The 25661-nt window shown below is 42.8% G+C and overlaps 1 protein-coding gene across 1 annotated transcript in view; it reads left to right on the top strand.

Annotated features, from left to right (window-relative positions):
- The window catches only part of TRIM44 (tripartite motif containing 44), a 92955-nt gene that overhangs the window by 25826 nt on the left and 41468 nt on the right, over window positions 1-25661 (top strand). Inside the window, exons 3-4 of the mRNA XM_082226785.1 lie at window positions 5358-5597; window positions 9903-9922. Of these exons, the coding sequence (XP_082082911.1) occupies window positions 5358-5597; window positions 9903-9922 (260 nt within the window). The remainder of the gene's footprint in view (window positions 1-5357; window positions 5598-9902; window positions 9923-25661) is intronic.

Genomic DNA, 25661 nt, shown 5'->3' with positions numbered 1-25661 from the left:
TGAAAAAGTTAGGAAGTCTGCCTCCCTTTTAGGGTTTTTAAAAAGTTGGAATGCTTTCCATTTTTTAGTAGGGATTTAGCCCTTCCAACTAGTAGACTTTTTAAAAATGCTGTAAACTGCTTCAGATTGTTTCTGAGAAAGCACTTCTCAACAGTTGTAAATAAATAAAGGTACATTCACATGAGTATCCCTAACGATGCTTTTGCTTTGATTTGTGGTTTTAGAACTGTCCTTGAAATTGCACCGTCGCTTCAATGCCTCATTGAGGAGCTGAAATGCTGGCTGGCTTTTTACCTGGCAGGATATCTGGCTAATAGGATGAATGTGTCTGAAGCAAGCGAGCTGTTTCAGCATTCTCTTTTTGCTGCTTCCTACCCTTGACCTGTGCATCTCCCCCAGAATGCCTCATGAGCAATTTCCAGGACAACTCCAGCGCAACGCCTTGTTTTTCGTCATCATTCAGTGGGGCTAATTTAATAGAGAATGTGGCTTATGCTCCTTGCTGACACCAGAGTCGCTGGAAAAATCCGGTGCTAACTATTGCCATTTTTCAAAAGAAGGCATCTTCTGCCAGTACCTGGAGTTTTGTTCTTTTTCCATATTCGTGTTTTATGTTGCTATTTCCCCCCTCACCTACAATTAAAGTGCTGCAAAAATAATGTGGTTGCTCTGCAGGGTCCACACACACACACACACACACACACACACAGCCTGCACAATTGCTCCTGTGTTTCAAACAATGCCCATCTGTGATTTGCAGCTTCAGTTCTTATAGGTTACTCGCAGCCAGTTTGCTGCAGGAGTCATACAGGCATTGGGATAGAACTGGAGGGAATTTTTTTGGTTGGTTCAGTGGGAGAACCTTCACTTCTAACACATTCTTAAAACGGGGCTGGTGGTTCTTTGGCAGGTATTCCTGGTGTGCAGGAAACAGATACTCACCTTCCCTGTTACTCGCATTCCCGGGAGTGTTTGTTTTCTAGCCTCCTTGTCCTAGTGAAGTGCACCGTTAAGACTGCAGTTCTATACATATTCACCTGGGAGTAAGTCCATGAATTTTGGTGGAACTTGCATCAGAGTGCACAAGCATTGGGTTGTTGCTGCTTTCTTATGAGTTCCTCGTGTGCAGTGGTTCTTACAAATACTTCCAGATGACCAGGCTATGGTGAAGCCAATGGACACTTGCTACTCAGTCCTATATTATGCATTCAACAGCATGAAATGGTACAGTCCTGAAGTGGTGAAGCGGACTGATCAGTTTAAATGCTTTCCAATTTTGTTGTACAAAAAGTCCTTGCTGGATGACGATTACCTTAGGTAGTAGTGCATTCTGTACTTACGTGCTGATCTTGCCTCATTCAGCCGCCCTCAAGATGCAACACCTGATGTGCAGGTTTTGCATTTGCGGAGTCTTTTAAACCACAATAGCATGGCACTTTTTTTTAGGCCAATGGACATGCAGTGAGGAATGTGATTATGAAAGTGATGTGAGCACCTTTTTGACGGTGCCTGCAACCTCAACTCATATCATTTTCTGACTAGTTTAGAAATTGAATATTTTATTTGTACATGTGAGAGATTGAGTATTCTGCAGCATGCCATCTGAGTATTGCACTTCAAAAAAAAGGTGGAAGAAGTAAGTATAGTTATCCTAGTTTATGGTTGAAATGCTGTGACATTGGGGAAAACTTTGCCTTGCATTTATTTCATTAGCTCTTTCCAGGCCATACCACCCATCTTTTTTGCTGCTGCTGTGAATAAGGTGCCATCTATTTACAAAGAACAGATTTGACTGGTCCCTACCCCTAGGGGGGTTATCTAAAATGAATTGTAGAATCATAGAATAGTGGAGTTGGAAGGAATCCCAAGGGTCATCTGGTCTACCCCCTGCACTGCATACATGACAGATGGTCATCCAACCTCTGCTTAAAAACCTCCAAGGAAGGAGAGGCCAGTAGCTTTCATGGGAGTCTGTTCCACTGTCGAACAGCTCTTACTGGTGGACATTTCTTCCTGATGTTTAGTTGTAATCTCCTTTCATGTAATGAATGGTGTACTTTTTTTTTGTTTTGTTAAGTAGAGGTCTTGCTCCCCTGCAGCAGTTGTCATTTGTACACATGGATTTCATGCTGTGTTTTATGTTTGTGTTTTATGTGTTTTATGTGTTTTATGAGCCAGTGTGGTGTAGTGGTTAAGAGCGGTAGTCACGTAATCTGGGAAACCGGGTTCGTGTCTCCGCTCCTCCACATGCAGCTGCTGGGTGACCTTGGGCCAGTCACACTTCTCTGAAGTCTCTCAGCCCCACTCACCTCACAGAGTGTTTGTTGTGGGGGAGGAAGGGAAAGGAGAATGTTAGCCGCTTTGAGACTCCTGAAGGGGAGTGAAAGGCGGGATATCAAATCCAAACTCCTCTTCTTCTTCTTATGTGAAGATTTCTTGTGTTAAAGTGTTTTCTACACAGAAATTTTGTCAGATCTGTACAGTGGACGCTTGGGTTGCGAACATGATCCGTGCGGGAAGCACGTTTGCAACCCACAGTGTTTGCAGCCTGCAGCGCCACATCTGCGCACGTGCGGGTCACGATTTGGCGCTTCTGCGCGTGTGCAAGCGCCAAAACCCAGAAGTAACCCGTTCCAGTACTTCTGGGTTTGGTGCAGTGTACAACCTGAAATCGCGCAACCCAAAGTGTCTGTAACCCAAGGTATGATTGTACTTCTTCTAAGAATGGGTCTCACTTCTACATAACAGGAATCAAAAGGAGGAGACATGAGGCACCTCATTCCTCCATAAAGTAGTAGAGGTGTGGTGTGGGAAGAACTTATTTCCAGAAATTCTCCAGCTTTGCCCCACTGCAGATTGCAGAAGTGCCATTACAGCTGCAATCAGCCTTGCTTGCCTTCACTGTTGCAGTTCTTCTCTCTCCTGCTGCCATGAAACTTCAGGTCTTATGTGTCAATAGATTACAACATTTGGTTCACCCTGTGGAAAGATGACCTGTATTTTTGTACATGCACTACTAGAAGACAAAATGTTTTTTCTCCTCCTCAAGATAGAAGTTGGGAGTGAGGGTATAAAAAGGATAATTTGAGCGAAGCTCAACTGTTTGGAAATTAGGCCTTTTTCTTAATTCTTTAAATAAGCTATCCAATTTAAGAAGCGTGAATTTATGCATCAAGTTTGTGGCTCTTGCTTGGAGGAAATCAGATATTCTTCAGGATTAGCAGAAATTTCTCGGGGAGGCGCTAACATTGACTGCTGGCACAGTGACTGCATTGCTGCTGTCTTCTGGTTTAAGGCTCATTTTCTCAGCTTGAGATGTCTCTTTAAACATTTATTTATTTATTACTTGCCAGTTCTTGTGTTGAACCAGATCCTTTACAAGGTGATAATGAGCCATATTCTGCCTTAATTTTTATTTTATTTTAAAAATTTATTGTTCATTTAAGACACAATTTGGACTCTGTAAGTGTTCTATAATAATACTTAATATTTTCACAACATTTAAAGATGTACTTTAAAAACCCCTTACCGTTCATTTAAGACAAGATTCATTTAAGAAATAATACTTGATGTTCTACTGTTTCTAAAAACATATTCTGCCTTAATTCAGATTTGAACTGAAATGAGATTTGCTTGGCAGACTCTGCTTCAGAAGTTCACCCTTCAGGGAACTCCCATTCTTCTCTTTGTTGAGAGCAGGGATTTGAAACCTCTGAGCCTCCAGCTGCTGTTGGACTCCAGCTCCCATAAGTCCCAGCCTGCTGACCCAGTGGTCAGTGATGATGGGAGTTGTAGTCAAACAATGGCTGGATGGCCAAAGGTTCTTCACCCCAGTTTTGGATAATCCGTTTAAGTCTATGATGGGCTGCGGAAGTAGGCAAGGTAGGTATTTGTCCCAGAGTTTGGATCACAGTGCATGGACTCATTGATCCCCTTCCCTCTCATGAACACTAGGGACGCGGGTGGTGCTGTGGTCTAAACCACTGAGCCTCTTGGGCTTGCCAATCAGAAGATCAGGGGTTCAAATCCCCACAATGGGGGGAGCTCCTGTTGCTCTGTCCCAGCTCCTGCCAACCTAGTAGTTTGAAAGCATGCTAGTGAAAGTAGATAAATAGGTACTGCTGTGGCGGGAAGCTAAACTGCGTTTCTGTGTGCTGTGGCTTCTGTCACGGTGTTCCGTTGTGCCAGAAGCGGTTTAGTCATGCTGGCCAGATGACCCGGAAAGCTGTCTGTGGACAAACGCGGGTCCCTCAGCCTGAAAGTGAGATGAGCACCGCAACCCCATAGTCGCCTTTGACTGGCCTTAACCGGAGTCCCTTAACCTTTTTTTTTTTTAACTATGAACACATTTTAGCTCTCCAACAGCTACTCTGCAAAGTTCTGGAAGAATATTAATCCTTGGGTTGTTTATTTAAATGATTCAGCAGCAGCCCTATTTATTTATTCAAAGAATTTATAAACTACCCACTATTTCTGGAAGAAAGACAAGTCCTTTGTTTGCTTGTTTATTCAAATAATTTTGCACCCACGTTTTCATTTACTTATTTTTTATTTTTTATTTAAAAATCTGCCCATCATTCAAAGATATTGTGGCAGTGTACAAAAGAGAGAGAGAGAGATTAAAACAGCACCAAGTTAAAAACAACAAGAATACTTTATATTCATCTGAAAAACAATCAAAAACAATGTTCAGCAATCTGGACTTGAAGAAGCCTGGTTGAAGAGGCACCTCAAAGAGCAAATTGTTGGTGGCATCCTAATCTCCATGGTGAGGGTATTCCAAAGTGTGGGTGCTGCCCCACAAGAAGCTGTTTCCTGGATGACTTGTTAAATGAGCTTCTGGGATGTATAATATCCACAAGAGAGGCCCACAGTTTACCTGTGCTTAGAATCATAGACTAGTGCCCACCTGATCCTTGAACATTACCAATCAAGCTGTAATACCATTTTAAAACTAGTGAGTTTTAACTAGGTTTTTTTTCAACCTACTGTTTCACTGAAAAGTCCTGAGTGGCACTTCTGATTTTCCCTGATTCAGAAAGTAATACCCCTTATATCAGCAGATACAGGCCCTGAAGGCAGGGCGGGGGGTGTCTTGCTGTGCCACCAGTGACTATAGTGTGGTGATGTGGGATTTGGCCTTCCCTATAGTGGCACCCTTTCCCTGGAGGTGTGATGGGATTCTATCACCATATGAAAATGTATTTGTTCTACCAGGCTTTTGAAGGGATCTGTTTAGGGTTCCCCCCTGAGTTTGGGATGATTCCATATCACAATACTATTCCTGCTTAAGCATGAAATAAATTAAATGGTCAGAAATTCTCTTTTAAAAAGCCCATTATTCTCTTATACCCCAGGTGACGCAGAGTGCCATGAAGCTGTGCATTCAGCAAGAGTTCGACAAAGTACGGTGCCTGGTTTGTGAAGAGGAACACAGAGCTCTCCACTTGGTGGATCTGCAAGAAGCACTGGCCACTGCTCACACGACAGAAGTTCTGGCAGAAATTGATGTTCGCATGGAAAAATTGATGACTGAAATGGCAGAGCTCACAAGGCAGCTGAACACCTTTAATGAGCTAGCCATGCTCAAGCCTGAGGTAAATAAAGTACATGCGAAGCAGTTAACAGCAGAAGGCCGTAAAGCTTTATGATGGATGCAGAGGTTTAGTCTACTTTATTGCTTGTCAGCATTTAAAGATGGCCACAAATCCACTAAACTTCCAAGGGGATATGCAGAGTTGTAAGTAATAACACATTATGAGTTGTGTGTGGTTATGTTGATACCCAATTGACTGAGGTGGTTTGAAAGGGCACAAAGCCAACTGCTTCCATCCATTTCAAAGCAAGGCTGCAGCGCTTTGCTACATGATGTTTGTATCTCAGGACCCATACAGAGTATTTTTCACATTTTTGTTACTCCATTCAATTCTGCTTTCTATCAAAGTGGAAAGAACACAGTAGAATGTTGCATTTTGGTTATATTTGATGGCTCCCCTTTCTTCCTTTAAAGGAGGAGGATACTGTGCTTTTTTGTCCTAGAATAGGTCTGTGTTTTTATTACAGCTTTCGGGTTGGCATGAATTTTATTTGACAGCTGTTTTAGCCATTTTGGATATACAGTAGCTATCTCCCGTATGCCACAATGGTGGTCTTATGTTTTCAGTTTGGGGTTCAGCAAACCACTCATATACCGTATTTTTCACTCTATAGGACGCACTGGACAATAGGACGCACCTTGTTTTAGAGGGGGGAGAACAAAAAAAAAATTCTCCCCCTCTCTGCCCAGCGCCCCTTCAGCAAAGCGGCAGGAGGTGCTGCGCAGAGGTGGGGGAGAATTCCCCCCCTCTTGTTTTCCCCCTCTAAAACAAGGTGTCGTTTAAGGTGCGTTCAGTCGCCTTCAGGCGGCTACCTTGGAAGCCTGGAGAGCAAGAGGGGTCGATGCCCACCGACCCCTCTCGCTCTCCAGGCTTCAGGTTCCTTTCGACCTGCTCTTTGGGGCTGGCAGGGGGAAGCCCACCACCAGCCCCAAAGAGCAGGTTGGGGAGCAACGGAAAGGCGCGCAGCGGAGAGGCTGCTGCCATAGTCGCGCGTCACCTCTCCAGCTGGGAGAGGGTCGCGGGGCTATGGCTTCTTCGCTCCATAGGACGCACACACATTTCCCCTTCATTTAGTTCAGGATTAATGGTAAAAGGAAAACTATCTAATATTATGTAACTTTAAAGTGTGGTTAAGTACTCATAATACAAGACAAACTTAATAAGAAATAAGTTCTTGAACCTTTTACTTTTTTATTATATCTTGATTTGTGGCCTGCACATTCATGGCACACGCTTACAGTTAAGATTGTCTTTACTCCCCATTTAAGACTTTATTCCAACTTCTTGAGTAAAAATACAAATGTAACCTTGGTGAAACTTTAATTACTTCCTAGAAGTTGTATCACTGATTTTAAGAAACTAAGTTAAGAAAGAACTTGTACTGATTTTTTTTAAAAATGTTATAAGCACAGATTGAGCCTATGATTCACCTGTCTTAGAAAAGGAACCATAGGTACTTTGATAGTTGGGTGGAAAGGTTGTTGATCTCTATAGATCACAGAAATATTTTTACTGTTAGTACCTTGGTATCTTTTTTTCACTTTCTGTTCTGCAGCTTTCCACCCCCAAAAAGGAGGAAAGCTCTCTGTAGCAGTCATTGAGTAAAGGGATTTTCTCTTCCTTTAGTCTTGTGAGGAACGGGGTTTGTTCACCCACGTCTTTAAAAATTAAATGCCAAGCCCTGTTAGTCAGTGATTTTTCCACATCAACCTTCTTCATCTTGTCTCTGTTTCTTGAAAACTGTATACCATGAGCTAGAGGTAAAGGTAAAGGGACCCCTGACCGTTAGGTCCAGTCGTGGCCGACTCTGGAGTTGCGGTCTCATCTTGCTTTATTGGCCGAGGGAGCCGGTATACAGCTTCCGGGTCACGTGGCTTGCATGACTAAGCCACTTCTGATGAACCAGAGCAGCGCATGGAAATGCCATTTACCTTCCCGCCGGAGCGGTACCTATTTATATACTTTCACTTTGACGTGCTTTTGAAGTGGTAGGTTGGCAGGAGCTAGGACCGAGCAAGAGGAGCTCGTCCCATTGCGGGGATTCAAACTGCCAACCTTCTGATCGGCAAGCCCTAGGCTCTGTGGTTTAGACCACAGCACCACTCGCATCCCTAGTGGTCCCTAGAGGTGCTTATATGCTAATTATGCCTTGTGTGGGGCAATATTTCTCTTTGTCTAAATAGTTATTATACAACTTTTTCTCCTCCCTGCCCTTTAAAAAATAGAAAATACAAAGAAACGGTGAGCCTAGAAATAGAACATTTCTGCTGTAGGCTCGGTGCTAGAATAAACATTAGTTTTAACAGAGCTATAATTCAAGAAAGGTCTGTATCTGGAAGATGACTGATGAATTTGTAAATGTAGTTTTAAACATGCAGTATATCTAAAAACAGTAAATTCTTCATTAATCTGGATCTGTTAGGTTAAGAAATGAAAACTGAAATAACATAATAGCCCTATTTTTGTTCTGACTAATTAGCTTTCATGAGAGGAAGGGAGCAGAAAGAGAAATAGGACTGTTCCACCACTACATTCTGAGGCAGAAGTGGGAAATCTGTGTCCTTCTCGGCATTGCTGAATTCCAACTCCCATCAGCCCCAGCCAGCATAGCCAGGAATGAGGGGAGTTGTAGGCCAGAAACATCTGGAGGGCCAAAGGTTCCCCACTCCTGTTCTGAAGACCGTGTCTTTGCCAATCTCATGTTGTAGGAGTGGGATATGGAAATATGCTGGTTTATGTGCTACACACCATATCTTATGAACACATGAAGTTTCCATGTTCAGAATCATCTCATTAGGGTGCCAAAGCCATTGGTGGTAAAGGGACGTGGGTGGTGCTGTGGGTTAAACCACAGAGCCTAGGACTTGCTGATCAGAAGGTCGGTGGTTCGAATCCCCACGACGGGGTGAGCTCCTGTTCCTCGGTCCCTGCTCCTGCCAACCTAGCAGTTTGAAACCACGTCAAAGTGCAAGTAGATAAATAGGTACCGCTCCGGCGGGAAGGTAAACGGCGTTTCCGTGTGCTGCTCTGGTTCACCAGAAGCGGCTTAGTCATGCTGGCCACATGACCCGGAAGCTGTATGCCGACTCCCTTGGCCAATAATGCGAGATGAGCGCCGCAACCCCAGAGTCGGTCACGACTGGACCTAATGGTCAGGGGTTCCTTTACCTTTACCTTTAAGCCATTGCTGGCTATGTTGAGTGGCAGTTGCTCTTCAAGGTCTCGGTCTAAGAGTGTTTTTAACTGGAGATGTTTGGAATGGAACTTGGGACATTCAGTATGCAAAGCCTGGCTCTCTGTTCTCTATCTGCTACTAGGCTGCTGATGTAATGTTTGCCCAAGCCTGCCTTTAAAAGCACCAGTTGCTTACCAAATAATTTAAGAAAGCATGGATGAGTTATATGCATTTCTTTAATGTCATGGATATGCTTGCTTGTCTCTTTAAACAAATGTCTATTAAATTTCTCTATTAACTGGAAGTTTCTATTTTGCATCTCCTCCTTATCAGACCCTCAAAGTGAGCGGATATCAAAGCTTGTTTAATGTTGCCCTTTTCTCAGCAGAAGAGAAAATGTTGCTTGTGTAACTCCACAGTGGTATTTACATAGAACTGATTATTGCAATGCCCTTTCCTCTCTCAGAATGTGATATAAAATGTCCTTAATGCGCCACGCTTTAATGAGCATCGAGCCAGCTTCTTTTTTCCCCTCAGCGTATGTGTTGCCTTTAGTTCACACGCCTATGTGAAGGCAAGAAGGAGCCAGCCCAATTTCTATGGGATTGTAGGTATTTATCATTTAAGCACCAGGGCATATGGGGGGGGGACCCCATAATGTGAAATGTTAGGTACCATTAGGGCCTTGTGCAATCATGTGCCATCTGCCATCCCAAGCACTACATAAGTGTTATCAACTATCATCTGTAGCAGGATGAGGTGGTGGCTTCAGCATTTTTCATCCAGAATTGTTCTCAGCTGGCCAAGATGACCTGAGAATCCAGAGTGAAGGGCTCAAGTGTGCTTAATGGATGAATGGTGAGATGATCGCTGTTGTTACTGCCGCAGGCCCAGTGTAATAAATGAGCTTTTCTGTGTGCCCTCCTGGTTGCATGTAGCCTGCAGCTTGCAATGTAATGATAATGACCTCCATTAGCTGAGTGGAACTTCTCTTTTTATCATTGGACACTAAGCCTTGCATCTGACTGTCATACATGACTTACTCGCACTAGTCTAAACATGAAAATTAGTGTTTGCAGGGCTGCTCTCAACGTTGTTTTATTTTTGTTTGTTTGTGTGTTTTCCTGCAGAGCACAGATGAAGAAAACAGGTGAGTACACTGACTTCTTTCTTTCCAAGTTTATACATTTCACTAGTTTTATACTTTTCACTAATTTTACAATCATGTTAACAATTTAAAAACTTGACTTCCCTCTCTTTCTGGAGTTCCTTAAATGTATTTTTAATAACCTTTGCATATCCAAATTAACTTAATTTGCTCATTTATTCCTCTACTTTAAATATATACTCTTATAAAACTGCAGGTTATTACAATAATCATGCCAATGATCTTATCTGTTTACAGTTTATCTGTAAATATTCAATAACCCATTTCCATTCTCTTATAAAAACCTGTTATCTTGATCTCTTATTCTTTCAGTAAGTTTCACCATTTCTGCATATTCCATAACTTTTTGTATCCATTCTTCTTTTGCTGGGACTTCTGCATCTTTCCATTTTGTGGCAAGTAACATTCTTGCCACTGTAATAGCATACAGGAATAAGTTTCTATACATTTTAGGTAGTTCTGTCCCTATAATTCCCCAAAGAAAAGCTTTTAGTTTTTTAAACAAAGGTTATTTTAAACATCCTTTTCATTTCATTATCTTATCATTTCCCAGTAAGCTTTAACCGTACTACAAGACCACCACATATGATAAAAAGAACCTTCTCTTGCTTCCTCCTTTCTTCCCTCCTTCCCACCTAATAAGCATGCACAATTCCATTGGGGATGAGATAAGACTTAAACCTTTTTAAAATGCACTGGAACCATGTTTGTTTTATGGGCAGGAGTTGTAGAAGTTTGGGTTTTCAGCCAAGGCTATAGCTAGTAACACGTTGAATCACTTATGTGAAAACTAGACCTGTAAGCAAGGGTTTTGTTGTTCATTTCAGTCTGAACGTATAATTCATTTTGGTAATTGCTACCATGGTTCCTCCAGGGTACACCTGTTATCTCCAGTGGTTAGGGGAATCTCTGTGTGGTTCCTGAAAGTCAAGGCATGAAACACTGGGGACAAAGATAGGCAGTCAGCTGTGTTGTGTGGTGGCTGATGCTTTGAACTGTAGTCAGGAAGAGAAGCAGTAAGCTTTTCTTCCCTGTTGGTATTTCCTGGTAATCCCATGTGTGTGTTTGGGATTACATTCCTTTTTTACAGCTCCAGATCTGACTTTAGGTTCTGTTCTGTCTTTTGTTTGGGAGGGGGTGAGGCACATTTTTAACACTCTTCCCATCAGCTTTACACAAAGGGATCTAAAAGTGTTTGCCCAATTGCAAGGAAGCATGTACATTAAATAGAGAAAGCAAAACAAAAAACCCAACCAGTTTGTAAATTTGTTCAAGCAAGCAACACCAAGAGCTGCTAGTATGGCATGATATGAAATATTTCTTGTCCAACCGCTGATACTAGTTTGAATTCTTTACATTGCTTATTTAGCTAACAAAATGCTACCTAATAAAGTGCAGGGATTAACTCACAATGACTTACCATGGCCTAATTGTGCCCCCTCTGGACAATTAATGAGCTGCTGTTATGGTCTAAAGGCATATGAGTTGCAATATTGGTCTATATATAATCTTGTGACAGTGGTTATTGCCAAGTATGGAAACTGAAATCAAACTAATTTCACATGTTATTGTACCCAAAAGTAAAATGTCTTAGATTCCTCCCCCACTTCTTTCTTTTTTAAAAACAGTGTTAATTATTTAGATTTTCAGTGGCCTTATAAATATCACCTCCAAGTTATAAAAAACACCTCCTAGTTATGTACAATATAAAGACAACATCATTACAAAATCACATGTAAAATTCAGAGATTAAAGCACACATACAAAATCTGTTCCAGTGATTTTTACTAGAGTAAAGAAAAGTTTTTGCCTGGTGCTAGAATGATGGCAATGTTGGTGCCAGGTGGGCTGTTTTGGGAAGAGCATTCCATAGAAGGCCCTCCCTCTTGTTGCCCCCCTCCAGAGCGAGCACTTAGAGGAAGGCCTCAGATGATGCCCTTAAAAGGCTGGGTAGGTTTGTAGGGGAGAAGATGTTCTTCGGGTATTGCTGTTCTGAGCCACTGTGAGTTAAAAACAGCACTTTGCATTGGTTTATGAAATTTTTACTTCTTGCTGTGACCAGTTTTTTGCTCTTTATCTGTTTTATGTGTTTATAGATACACAATCATTTGACTGTTTTTTCTCTCCTCTGTGAATCCTTCCAATCCCTATTTGTGGGAAGGTTAATCCAATATTCATCACATTTATTTTCTGTTGCATTTTAAAACACACACACACACAACTGCCTGCAGTACCACAGCAGGGAAAGGGGAATTCATTCGGACAACGCCCGCTGCAATCCTTATGAAGTCTATCAATGTGACTTCCACTATTTTGACATTGAGTTTGGTGCAGGCTGACAGGCTGAATAGATTGCTTCTTCCTCTCTTCCCTGTGGGCCTTATTTTTCATAGCCATATACTTTCCTCAGTAGGAGGGGGAGACGTGCTCTAATAATACAAGGCAAGCTTGGCATTCCTAATACACATTCCAGATTGCCAGCCAAATGAATGCTCAGGTGAGTACTGCGCATGCCCATCATTTCCAATAAGCATAGGCTGTTCTGCATTGTTCTTGGGGAACAATTTTGACTTTGTGGGAGTTGGGAAGTGTCCATTCACAAAGAGAGAAAAGGAACATGGATTAAGTCAACAAGATGACGACGTGCAGAGCTAGAACACACATTTTTGTGCCTTTCTGTTGCTTGCAGACATGTTGACGTTGTTTTAACACTGATATTAAGAGTACTCAAGGCAATTGGTATGGAATTTTCCAGGCTGAGTTGTTCAACTGAATTTATTGGTGTCTAAGTAGCTTGTTTTATGTTGCTCTTCCATCTCACTGCAGACCTTGCAAGTTTAATGTATCTATGTTGAGTAGTTCAGGGTGCTTTGAAATGGCACATCCGAAAGAAGTATCAATAGTAAGACAGCTTCTTTTAAAAGTAAGGAGAAAGGTGACATTGCATCATGTAATTTTCTGGTTCTTGCAGTATGGAGTGGGTCAGAGTTGGCTGCAGAACTGGCAAAAAGCCTTTGTGTATGATGTTTTCCCTAATCAGCAAAGGGTGAGTTTGGTGTGAAATGAATGGAGTTCTCCACTATGTGCATTTTTCTTGAAGCTGTCGAGCAGTGAAAATCATTTCCACTGTCCCCTTAGAAGGTCAAAAACCATTTTGGGATTCAGGAAGGGTAGCCTCGGATATAGTTAGGAGATGGTTTGCTAAGATCCTTGCAAGAATTTTGCCAGCGGCAGCTAATAAAGCGATGCCTCGATAGTTTCTGCAATCCGTGCTATCACCTTTTTAAAAAGAGATTGATAATTTTGGCATCCCCAAAGCTGGGATCTCCTCTCCCAGATTTTTTCAATGAGCTTGTGAAGTTGTTGTGCAAGTTCAATTCTGCCCACTTTGAAGACTTCGGCGGTCCACTGCTTTTGTTGTTTTTCATTTGGTTAATCACAACTCTCCCAGATTTGGAGATACTACAAGCTCATCTCTAGTTTGTTTTTGCAGAATTTGTGAGAGGAACTCAGCGGCTACAGGGGAGTTGCTGTTAAGAAGATGCTGGTAATGTTCTTTCCAATGCAATGCAATGCAATAGCTTTTTTATCTTTTAGAAGTATGGTACCCTCTGTTGAGCATAGGGGGCATATGCCATAATTTATTGGCCGATAGATGGTGTTTGTGGCTTTAAAGAAACTCTGTGCATCATGAGTGTTGGTGAAGTGCTAGATCTCTTGAGCTTTTTTTATCCACCAGATGTTCTTTAGTTCTCCAGTCCTTCTTGAACCTCAGCTTTAGCTGAGGTGTTTTTCTTAGTGGCACAGTTTCTGTCTCTTTGCCAGATCTGAAAGGCTTTCATTTTCTTGTCAATAATGCATTCAATCTCACTGTCATTCTCATCAAACCAGTCCTGGTGTTTCTTTGTTTGGTATCTAATAGTTTGTTCACAGGCTGCAATAATGAATACACAAAGATCCTATACACAACAATTTTCCTCCGAGGCTCTTGTCTGGATACCCAGAATGAGGTAGTTGTGGTGCCTCCCTTGTGAGATTATTGCCTCATGGAGATTTGCCTGGCACCTAGGATGATGTCTTCATTTTCTGAGGCTTTCACCCTCTGTCTTCCCAATATCCCCACCCCAGTGTGGTTGCTTATAGGACTGCTGTTTGCAGTCTTCTTGTTAGTTATTGTAAGCTGACTGGGACATTCTGAATTGAAGTGTAGAATGTTTTTAAACAAAAACTGTCTTGTATCCACTGCTGTTGCTCTGGGAAGTCTCTGCAGCAAGTCTATTTTCATTGATGGCAGCTTTTCGAGAGCTCTCCCTAATAAGAGTGGCCTGGATTATATTTTCACACTTGCATTTGTACTGTATTGGAAAAATAACTTCCTTATGCATGCCATATTTTCTTTCTGATGTCATTTCTGTTCCAAAGGATCAGACTTTCCCTCAGTTCCTTTATTTCATCGTGCTTTATCTGAACATTGCCCCCCTCAGGGGGAAAAACAACAACCCCAAGCTTCTAAACTTTCCACCCAACCTAATTTGTTATCTCCTCTCTTGATGCAAAGGGTGCTTTTGTATCCTTTCTTAATGGCGTAGTCTTTTTCTCACATCCTGTCTAATGCCAAGTCCTTCTGCTTTTTTCATTTTGCCCTTTCCTTTCTGCAACTGTCTTCCATATGCTGACTTACTCTGCAGTGGTGGCCTTCTCTGCTGCTGCTCGCCTATCTCTTCTTATTATCTTTGTCATATTTATGTCCTATGTCAAAATCATGCAAACCCTGACAGCGACCGTCAGATTTCCTCTATCCAAGGAATCCTGTCTGCTCAGGAGTGCCTGTTGATGAACTCAAATGCATCACATTTGATTCTGGGGCATTGATTTTCACACTTTTTGCTCTCCACGAGCCTGTTCCATGTCGATTTAGCTGCCGAAAGACCTTCAAGGGACAGCTGAGAAATTTATTTTTTGTGAATCAGCATTGGGCACTTCTAGGCTTTGCTGTTGCCCTACAGATTGTGTACTGCAAATGTGTTCAATGCTCTCTTGCAACTTTATGCTACAGGGGGCAATCGGTAATGGTAGATATTGATCAATGTGGTGTTTCAGAGAATCGTGTTGTTCTCAGTGAAGAAGTCCTGTTAAATTTCCAAAGAATTCCGCTTTGGAAGAATTGTTGTGTTTTAGGGCTTGCAGTTTGGTTCCTGTGGGGGCCCTGCCAGTTTGGTCTCATTGCTGCCATTTGTGGAGTGAGAGAACAAGCCAGATTAAAAGCCTGCCTCATTTGGAAAGCATGAACCGTAATTCACATTTCACACATAACGGGAAGTCTTTGATGAACTTCATCTTTGCGGGTTGCTTTACTGCTTGCACAAAGGGAGTAGTGAAGCAGCAGCAAAGGGGCTGACTGTGATCGTGTGGAACCTGGCTTATTTAGCTAGGATGTGATCGGGTGAATTTAGCTATTACGTTGTGCACAAAAATAAATTACCCACACTTTGCCTGTGCCATTGCTGCCATCTCACCTGCTTCCGCCTCACCTTCCTACCCTGCCCCCTAGCCGTGCCATCGCCTATTGGTTGGATCAGTGCCAGCACCAAGAACTCCCCATGTACTGATGCTCCAGGGAGAAAGGATGCAAGTAGGGGTTTTTGCGGGGCAGGGGATGAACATGAAATGTGACTAGTAGCAGAAGTTTCCGGATATAAGTAAAAATATTGCGAGGAGCATTTGGTGGTGGGAATGGAAAAAATATGATAGAAAATGGCCTTCTCCACTTGGAGCCTTTGGACCAGCAAATTCTGCCTAAAAGGGGGAGCTTGAGTCATAATATCTCAAGAGCAAATGTCTATACTTAGCTTGAGGATAGGTGAGCTATGTTGCACCTTGCCACAAGGAAAGCAGTGTGGCAAAGAATTTAGACATTTATTTTTTAAAAAAAATGAATTAGGTATCAGAAAATAATATCTAAAACTGCCAGCCATTTATGCTAAACTCTGCCTGCATCTGCCACCATTTTGTGACTGGTGGGATTAGAAATGTGACGGGCTGGAGGAAATGGCAGTGAGAGAGGAGAATATGGTTCTCTTTCCCATTTTTAACAGTCCTTCGCATCTCTAGGTGGGACCTGTTAGTTTTCAGCCGCCGTAAGAGGATGCTGAATGTTGAAGGTTTGAGAATCACTGGGGTAGGATGAACAGGGACAAATCCTGCATGTCAGTATGGCACTTGTTTTAGCAGCATTGCATATTGTTTACTGGGACACGGGTGGCGCTGTGGGTTAAACCACAGAGCCTAGGGCTTGCCGATCAGAAGGTCAGCGGTTTGAATCCCCGTGACGGGGTGAGCTCCCGTTGCTCGGTCCCTGCTCCTGCCAACCTAGCAGTTCGAAAATATGTCAAAGTGCAAGTAGATCAATAGGTACTGCTCCGGCGGGAAGGTAAACGGCGTTTCCATGCGCTGCTCTGGTTTGCCAGAAGCAGCTTAGTCATGTTGGCCACATGACCAGCTGTACGCCGGCTCCCTCAGCCAGTAAAGCAAGATGAGCGCCACAACCCCAGAGTCGGTCATGACTGGACCTAATAGTCAGGGGTCTCTTTACCTGTACTATATTGATGAGAGGCTATTTTTTACCATGGCTAGTTGACTTACTGTTTTGTTCCCTACCCTTCAGTGCAATGAGGAGTGGTATTACTAAAAGCACTTCCACAAGAGAGACTTCAGGCACCCATTAAACACTGCAGCCTTAGGGGGAGTCCTAGTCTCACTAAATTTCTCACTGTGACAGTAATACATTGTTAACAGGATCCCAGCAGAACCTGAAATTACAAATGGGACCAATCTACTCACCTTACACAGATTGGCTCTGAGTTAATAGCCTGGCTCTCCCACAAGGGAGTAATTGTCCATTGTCTCTCCATCTGTCCTGCCTCTATCTCTATTTGATTAGAACTGGCTGAGGTGAGAGCCATTTGATGTGCATGAAAACTGAGGTTTAACCAGTGCTTAGTCACTCCTTTCTAAAGGCCTTTTTTCCACAGGGAAATTTTTAAACAAGAAAGTTAATTACTCTAGGCAGTTCTTTTCTGTCTTTCCCTTCCTGTTCCTAGATATTTTCCGAAATCCCCTCTGTTTGCTGTTTCATTTTATTCTTCCCTCTGAGAAGAGCATAAACTAAGCATTCGTAGAAATTTGCCAAGATATAAAATTCCCTTTTCTCATGAAGCAGATGTCATGTAGGCCTTTATACAAATCTGTGCCAATTCCCCCCCCCCCAAAGAAGGACATGGAGAAACCCACAGTATCCAGAAAGCATATTTTCTGCCTATGTAAAAAGTGACTGCTCTTCTATAAAAAAATTAGTTCAACTACTATATGCCAGTAAAGAATGTGATAATGTTTCCTCGTGATAGTCACTGTTTCAGGGCAAATGCATATCCAGTACTATATTCTTAGTGTTCATTAGTGTTCCTTTGCAGCATAACTAGGTGCAGGTACAGTGATGTATGCACATTAGAAACAACAAGAATAACATCAGTCTTCAACCTTTTCTAACCCCGGACCCATCTTAAGCACAAACATGCATTTGGGCACCCATTACTTAAGGTTTTAACCATACATTTGTATGGTGCTGGAACTGTATGTTGCAACCTACCATCCAGGCATCCCCCCACCTATGTGGGGATTATGTTCCAGGTGTCATGTGCCTCAGTGAAAATTGTGTAAGTGGGGAGCACCCTCTAAAAGTCTTCTAGATGCCCATTTTTCCCACCACAGCTCTCTCTTCTGTCCTCTCTCCACATAACTCTCTTCAACCAAAGTTGAAGCTCTGTGGCATGCTGGGGACAGCACAGAACAATGGCGGCTGCTGCACTGCCACGCGCATCAGCTGCTAGGCCGGGAGGCCAAGCAGCCTAAACAAAGCCCCACTGTGCCTTTGGTCTCTTTGGGGCTTTCTCCACCCACTCTGAAGTCCTCTTTGGGCTCTGGGGAGAGTCTTCTCATGACCCACGAGGACTCTTGCAACTCTCTCTTGCCATTTCCTGGTTTGAATCTACTTATTTCTTTCCCGGCACTGCACGTATGCACAGTCGTGCACAAGTCGAAAGCACGTAAGTGCAGGATGCCTGTAGTTCAGTCCGCAACCCAGTATTGGGTCCTGACCCATCAGTTGCAGATCAATGATCTATCCTTTCTTGGCAATGCTATATTTCTTCTTTGTGCCACTATAGGTACATTGCATTTCAGAATTCAGGCGCTAATGGTCTCAAACAACGGGCAAGCAGAACTTTGTGATTAATCATTTAACAACTAGGTGATCCAAAAAAAGGTTTTGTGCATTTCAGTATGTTGCCGAGCAAATGCAGTCTAACCTGTAATCACTCCCTCTGTGCTTACTTATATTATATGTTAATTCTGAAAGCCCTCTTCTTCATTGCTTAGGTTTAGAGTACTGCTGCTCTTGACTTTCCTTTCCAATTAAGGATCTTCTAAAAGATTTAAAACAATGAAAGATTGAAGCTGAAAATAGCGAAAGAATGAGTGTGTTCAAGTAGTATACTCTTTTACAGTATACTGATTTCCAGAAGCAGTATTACTCTTTTCTCACTGGGGAAAAAAGGCCAAAAAAAACCTATATTGAGCATGCATTTAGTTCCACGTGACATACTCCATCAGTAAATGAAAACTTACGTGTTTTTGTTTATCTCATTATATAGAAATGAACTTCGGCCATACATGTGTCAGATGGAATGAGTAAACAGTGACTGGAGTGAATTAATCCCAACCCCCTGCAAAAAGAATCAGGATAGTTACAAAGAATGGAGGGAAAGAACACTTCACAGTTACTCAGATGCTTATAATATCTCCACTGCCCCTCTGTAGAAACTGCTTTAGCTTTGGCTGCAGTTGCAATCTGAACTGTATAGCTTTCATGAGATTGTGGTTCCTGTCTACATGGCAGAAGGGGAAACCAGAGGGGCTAGGATTGAATCCTCAAACGTAACTGCATTACAAAATAGAAGAAGAACCCTGTTGGATCAGGCCAAGAGCCAATTTAATCCATCATACTCTTTCTTTCCTACTTCCCTACAGCAGCCAGTTGCCTTTGGAAAATGCAAGAGCAAGACATGAGCAATGCAGGATTCTGCTGCTGCTCCTCAGAAATTGATATTCAAAGCTTGTTCTGCCATCATGACTAGTAGCCAGTGAAATTCTTATCCTTCATGAATTGGTCTAATCCAGCTTGAAAGCTGTCTAAGGTGGTGATCGTTTGCAGGTCACCATCTGGTAGTGGGATGCCATAGATTTTAAGTAGGCATGGTATGAAGAAAAAAGGTCTTTTTGTCTCTCTTGAGTCTTGACTCTCCTGCCATTCATTGAGTCTCGTATAATGAGAGAGGGAGACAAACTTCTCTCTTTAAATCAAAGCAAGGCATACTTCGGTATAGGCATGTTGGGGCAATAGGTTATATCTAGTTGTGCGTCTCCTCATTGATATAGTAACAGCTTCTGTGAATGAAAAGGGGAGAAGCTGATTATCACAAATTTGCTTGGACAGCTGGCCACAATTTTTAGAATGTCTGCACTGGGAGGGTTTAGAATTTTATCATAGCAATGAAAGTGACTTTATCTCTCCCTAAAAGGGCTCTGTAAATCCCCTCGTGTAACCAGCCCAATATCTAGGTGATTTGAGAATGGAATTGGTGATCCTTATTATTTCTTCAGCACATTTCAGGTGCTCAAATCACTTCCTGTGCATTATCTCAGTAATCCTTGCCACAGCCATCTGAGGCAGGCATCATTATCACCCTCAAATTGCAGACAGAGAAAATATAGATTTGTTGTAATTGAGTAATTGAGTATAACATGCAAGTATCTGAAAATAAGAGCTAAAGTGGAAAAGTCACTTTTTGTTTTAGGACTGAGGATTAAATGGGCTCTTCCATGTGGCCTCATTTTGGTTTCTGAGATGTCTAATTCTGGGCAGTCATTTGTATTGTGTCCCATAGAGTGCTGTGCTCAGGAGACTTGAGTTGACACCAGCAGATATCTTTAGAATAGCATTGGAGAAAAAGAGGTTGTCCTTTGTCAAATTTATCTGTCATCTCAGGGGACACAGCAGCTGGGTGTGATTGGAATCCACTGAATAGATGACCTATACTTGCTGTGGAACATAAAGGGACCATGATTCTTAATACATTGCTTCCATCCATTGTTGTTATTGCAGAGTCCTTTGCACAACGGAATGACGAACAGTACGTGCCACATGCTTAATGTTGCTTTATTTTCAGTTCATTGTTGAGAAATTACAAACATGCATCTTGCCTCTGCTGGAGCAGAGAAGCAACCGTCCTTCTCCTCGGAATGAAGAACACCGAGAGAAACAGTGAAAAACAGGAAACCAGTGTACGTCACATCCAGCTTCCCATTCCCGTGGGAAAACCCAACAGTACTCTGACTGTGGAATGTAAACATTGTCTTGTGACAAGCACTTCGCTGCACAGTGAAGAGAGCAGAAACCAACACTAAAGCCATGGTAATGCTTTGAAAAGCTTCTTCGGATGTTCATGATGAATCAAAGGATGCATGTTGGTCTTATATATATGGAACAACAACAAATACACAACACTACTGGTTCTACTACTACTAGTAATTGAGTCACTTTGGGAGATAACAGTTGTAAGAAATGTTAAATAAAAATACAGTAAGGTGACAGCAGCTTTAGTATTAATCTAGTATTGTTTAATAATTCAGTCTAAGCCCCTGTGAACCCAGGGCAGGTTAACATAAAAGAACAATAGAACTATCAAATGAAACATATAAAATACAGAATGTAAAAAACAGCAACACCCAAGTATTAACAGTAAGCAATAGCAACTGATATGTGAACTCCGTACCTACTCAGGGGCTTGGGCAAAGTGATGTGTCTTCAGCTGCCACCAAAAAGTAAACCATCTCTGCAGCAGATATACTTTGAAGGGGAGCCCATAATTGGAATAGGGTGCCACTACTGAAAAGTCCCTATCCTGTGCCACTGCCCCAAGTATTTTGCTTGTTATATGAACTAATATAGTCATACCTTGGTTTCGAATGCCTTGGTACTCAAACGGTTTTTGGAAGCCGAACGTCGCTTGAGTGCAAGAAGCTCCTGCAGCCAATCGGAAGCTGTGCCTTGGTTTTCGAACGTTTTCGGCAGTCGAACGGACGTCCGGAATGGATTCCATTCGAGAACCAAGGTACGACTGTACTCCAAAGGCTGAAAGTGTGATTTTTTTAAATTTTTGAGCTGCACAAAATCTGTCTTCAGTTCGGGTATTTACCTGAGCATGTGAGGGTTAAAGGGTCAGGGTGTGCATGCAAGGACCTCTATCTCCCACATGTCTCAAGCGCTCCTCTTTGGAACTCCTTGTGTTCAGCAAAAAGCTCTGCCAAAGGTTCCTACATGTGTTGTGATGAACACACTTAGAAATCTCATGTGTTGTCTTATCAGGCTTTTTGATTGCAGGGAGGTTTCTAAGCATGTTTCATGGCACTTAGATACCCTCTGCAGACCTTCATGCCAAACAAGCAATAGCAAATAGCAAACAAATGCAAATAGCAGCTTGCATTTTCAGGGACGTTTTTATCAATCCCCCTTATTAGCCTTGCATGTATGGGCAAGGCTATAGATAAATATAGATAAATGCACTTTGTGGGCAGGATTCAGCTAACAAGCAGAAACCTTACACAAGGACTTCTGCACGTGCTACAGGACTTTCCTCCCTCTCCTCACCCTGAAATGCTTGCACAGATGAAACGTTTATCATGGGCTTTTAAAAATACGTATTGCTGGACGAACTATTAACTCCTTGCTGGCATGGGGATTCTCAGCATACCCATGTCCTATTTGGGTAACAAGTTTTTCCAATTTTATCATTCATGGAGATTCTCCAGCAGATCTTTAACTTTGACAAAATTCATATTGGCAGAAGAATTTATACACAGAAATGCTGCTATCAGTTGCTCTCTTTTTAAAAACTAGATATGTATGTAATTTCCACTGTACTCCTTTTGTCACTGGAGCAACTCAGTTTTGTCCTTGAAGTAACCTGAAGGATTGCTCCTGTAAATAAAACAAGCATTTTGGAGAAGACACAAACAACTGGGTTGTGTTTCTCTGGAGCGTGAAAGGGCAGGGAGCAAGGGAAGGGCAGCTATTGCCTCCAGATACATCGTCACCATCATTATTAACTGTGTTTAATATGGCTAGGATGAAAGCGGCTGGGACACCAAGGCCCGAGTTGAGGGAGCGGGGGGGGGGGGAGGTGTTGCACAGGGATGCAAACATGGCACAGGACTGGGAACAGGGTCTGCCTCTAGGTCTAAAAGCTCCAGTTTAACACAGTCACTGTACTTGTAGAAACTCCTCATGCTTGCAGGTAAGCTCTGTTGGACTCAATGACGCCTAGTTCATTGGGCAGAAGGTCACCTGTGATGAAGGGAGTTCTGTCTCAGGGTAGCCAGAGACTTAAGGTTCCTATCCTAACCTGGGAGTAAGCCCCACTTCAGTTGAACTTACTTTTGAGTGGCTGGGATTGTGCCTTAATATCATACTGGGGGCTTGCCTTCTGAGGAGACACAGTCCCAGCTTTGGTGGGGACGTGTACTCTTGCACCATTGAGCTTTATAGGGCTAGCAGGGAAGCAACAGCATTTGGAAATGAAGGGAAAGACACCACTGCCCCTTGTTAGATTTAAAGTTTACAAACTAAGGCTATTTTATCAGGGCTAGCTCCATGGTGTACCTGAAAGAGGAACTCCTGTTCTTCTGAAGTGATGCTGACAGTAAGCTTGTTCAGTCCTGCAAAGTGGGGAGGACACCCCCCCCCGCCTTGTCTGACCCTATTCTGATTATTTCTCAAAATTTTATTTTTGAAAACTTATGCAGGGTGTACCTTGGGTCTAACCATTGTGTTACATGGCTGTCTGTGGATCAGAAGGAAAGGAAGAAATTACGTCCCTCCTAAGCTCAGTACAAACTTATTTTTGGGTGCGTGTCATTTCACAGTCCCTTGTTTCACTTCCTGTGACTCCCTTTTCCTCTCCTGACATTTTACTGCACATGCTTTGCTAATAGGCAGGAAAGTGTTCCCACTGTGGCTATTTCTCTGCCTCCCACCACATACCCTCCCCCACCCCCGCCACCAAAAAAAGTGTCACTGTTCATCTAGCAGCAGGTGCAGGCAAGTTGTTGTTGTCATGGCAACAAGGGAAGAGTGAGGGAAATCGCCTTAATTCCGCAGCTGATCGTTAAGGGGGGACGGGAGAGAGGAGATAATTGCAGGAGAAAGGGGAAGTCAGTAATTATATGAGTGCAGCGCAGATGAAAAGGCAGGGCGCAGATGCTGTTGGTGTGTCATACCCCACGTAGCCATTTAAGTCCCTGCAGTCTGCAAAGTGGTGCGAAATGCGAGATAATGTAGTTTCAAGCAGGGTAAATGAGCTCCTTGGGGGGGCTGGCAGGGGAGGGATTCACCTTTCGGAAGCGCAGCATGCAAAAAATCATTAGAAAAGGGGTAGCGCCTGGAGTGCTGTAGACAACATGGTCCGTTTACAAGACAAACACAAAATGTCCCGGTTGGAGGGCACGGAATGCAGATTAGTTGGCACTCTCCCCCCCCCCCACTCACTCACTTACTTGCACACAAACACACCTGCCTCACAGTGAGGATGGCGCCCCAGTAAATATTTGCATGTACACAGCTGTACAGTGTACAGCCTTGGTTCTCAAACGCCTTGGTACTCAAACGCCGAAAACCTGGAAGTAAGTGTTCCGGTTTTCGAATGTTTTTCGGAAGCCAAACGTCCAATGTGGTTGTTGGCTATTGTTTCTGGGGCACCTGCACCAATCAGAAGTTGCACCTTGGTTTTCGGACATTTCAGAAGTCAAATGGACTTCTGGAATGGATTAAGTTTGTCACTTTTGTTTTTGCTATTTATTTTGCATTTTTGTTTTTGAGGCCTTTTCGGTTAATTTGGTTTTGTGACTGTGTGGAACTCAGTTCAGCTACCGATTGCTTGATTGCTTGATTGCAGAAATGGATAAAAGCCCCCCATCCAAACAATGACTTATCATCAGTGTGGGCAAGAAAAAGAATTAATTTTAATTTTTATCATCTACAATACATAGTTCAGTACATTGGTTATTGCTTTCATTTTATGGATCAACAGTCTCATTAGATAATAAAAATCATGTTAAATTGCTGTTTTAGAGTTGTTTTTAAAAGTCTGGATCGGATCAATCCATTTTGCATTACTTTCTATAGGAAAGTGCGCCTTGGTTTTTGAATGCTTTGGTTTTGGAAAGACTTCCAGAATGGATTAAGTTTGAGAACCAAGGTAACACTGTACTTCTGATCCGTCTTAGCAATTGCATATTAAGGCAGGAATATCCAACATGGTGTCCCAATATGGTATTACTCCCTCTGGCCACGGGACTGGTAGCCTGCATTTGTTGACTAGGAATAAAATTGTAGTGTGGGCTTTTTGGGTATCCTGATGAGGGTTTGATGCTTGCTGCCTTTCTCATAGATACTTGATAAAATAAGTATCACCTATCTTTCAGTGTCCTGGAAATAAAATGGAGCATGGCAATATTTAGTTCGCAGGTGGGGAACCTAATTAAACCCACCAGGTTTCCTCACTTGACCTGAAAGGCGATTTTGGCCAAGCTGCACCCACCCAACATCTGATGCCTTCCTGTCAAACTGGGCATGTGAGAGGTGGGGGAGATAAAGATCCACCCTGCCATCTAAACTAGCTCATCTGATTGCTGAAAAGGGGACTAACATAATATAAAAGAATGGAGGAAGGGAGGGATGCTGCTGGTATGGATTGGCATCCATTCTTTGTGTGTTGCTGGCAGGCTTAGGCCAGGAAGACCTGGGGTCAGATTTGTGTTTGACCGTGAAGCTCACTGGGGACCTGGAGCAAGGCAGGTGTTTCAGTGAAGGAATCGGACAACCTGTCTACACCTGAACCAGGAAGCCCATCCAGAATCAAGAGCTTGAGAATCAATGAGACCCTAGTCTGCGTTGGGTTGAAAGCTGCATCACCACTATCTTGCCACCTGTAGGAGTTTCGCTGTAGAAATTTGGACAGTTCTCCGCTTGCAGATTTCTACTTCCAGAACCTTCAGCTTCAGTTCCCAAACTCATCATCACCTCTTAATCTACCCTCTCTCCCGGCTTTTGTAATGATACAAGGGGATAGACTGTACAAAAGTCACTTAAAGCTCCTTGGAGGAACGTTGCAGTGCAAATGAGCTGATCATAACCTTTCAAGTCATCTTGATAGATAGAATGGCATATAGGCTATTTGCTAAGGTGAGTTTTGTAGCATACTTACCTTCATGAGACACGCATGCGAAAGCCTGTAGAGGTTCCTGAGGAATGGTTTTATGCTGGTGAATGTCGTTTTTGTGAAGGCAGTGACCTAATTCTGCCCAATCTGTTGGTCTGTTTCTTAGACTCCTGCTTCAGACAAAGGGATCTGTGTGACTCAACTAACAAAGCATCACTGTTTGGGACTTCATTTAAAAGCGCAATTAACTTTGCCATAGTCCCTCTATTGCATCCCCTGCTTTTTATTTCCTTGCACCCCCCTCTTCAAAAAAGCCCTTCTTTTTCAGAGGTTTTATTTGCTGCCTGGCAAGCTGCGCTATAATTTGGAGAGAAGCACTGAATGCTGGA

Source organism: Podarcis vaucheri (genome assembly GCF_965113315.1).
Source record: "Podarcis vaucheri genome assembly, chromosome: 1".
In the NCBI taxonomy this organism is placed as follows: Eukaryota; Metazoa; Chordata; class Lepidosauria; order Squamata; family Lacertidae; genus Podarcis; species Podarcis vaucheri.
The sequence above is the reverse complement of the archived record's forward strand: the minus strand, read 5'-3'. Positions and strand labels throughout refer to the sequence as shown.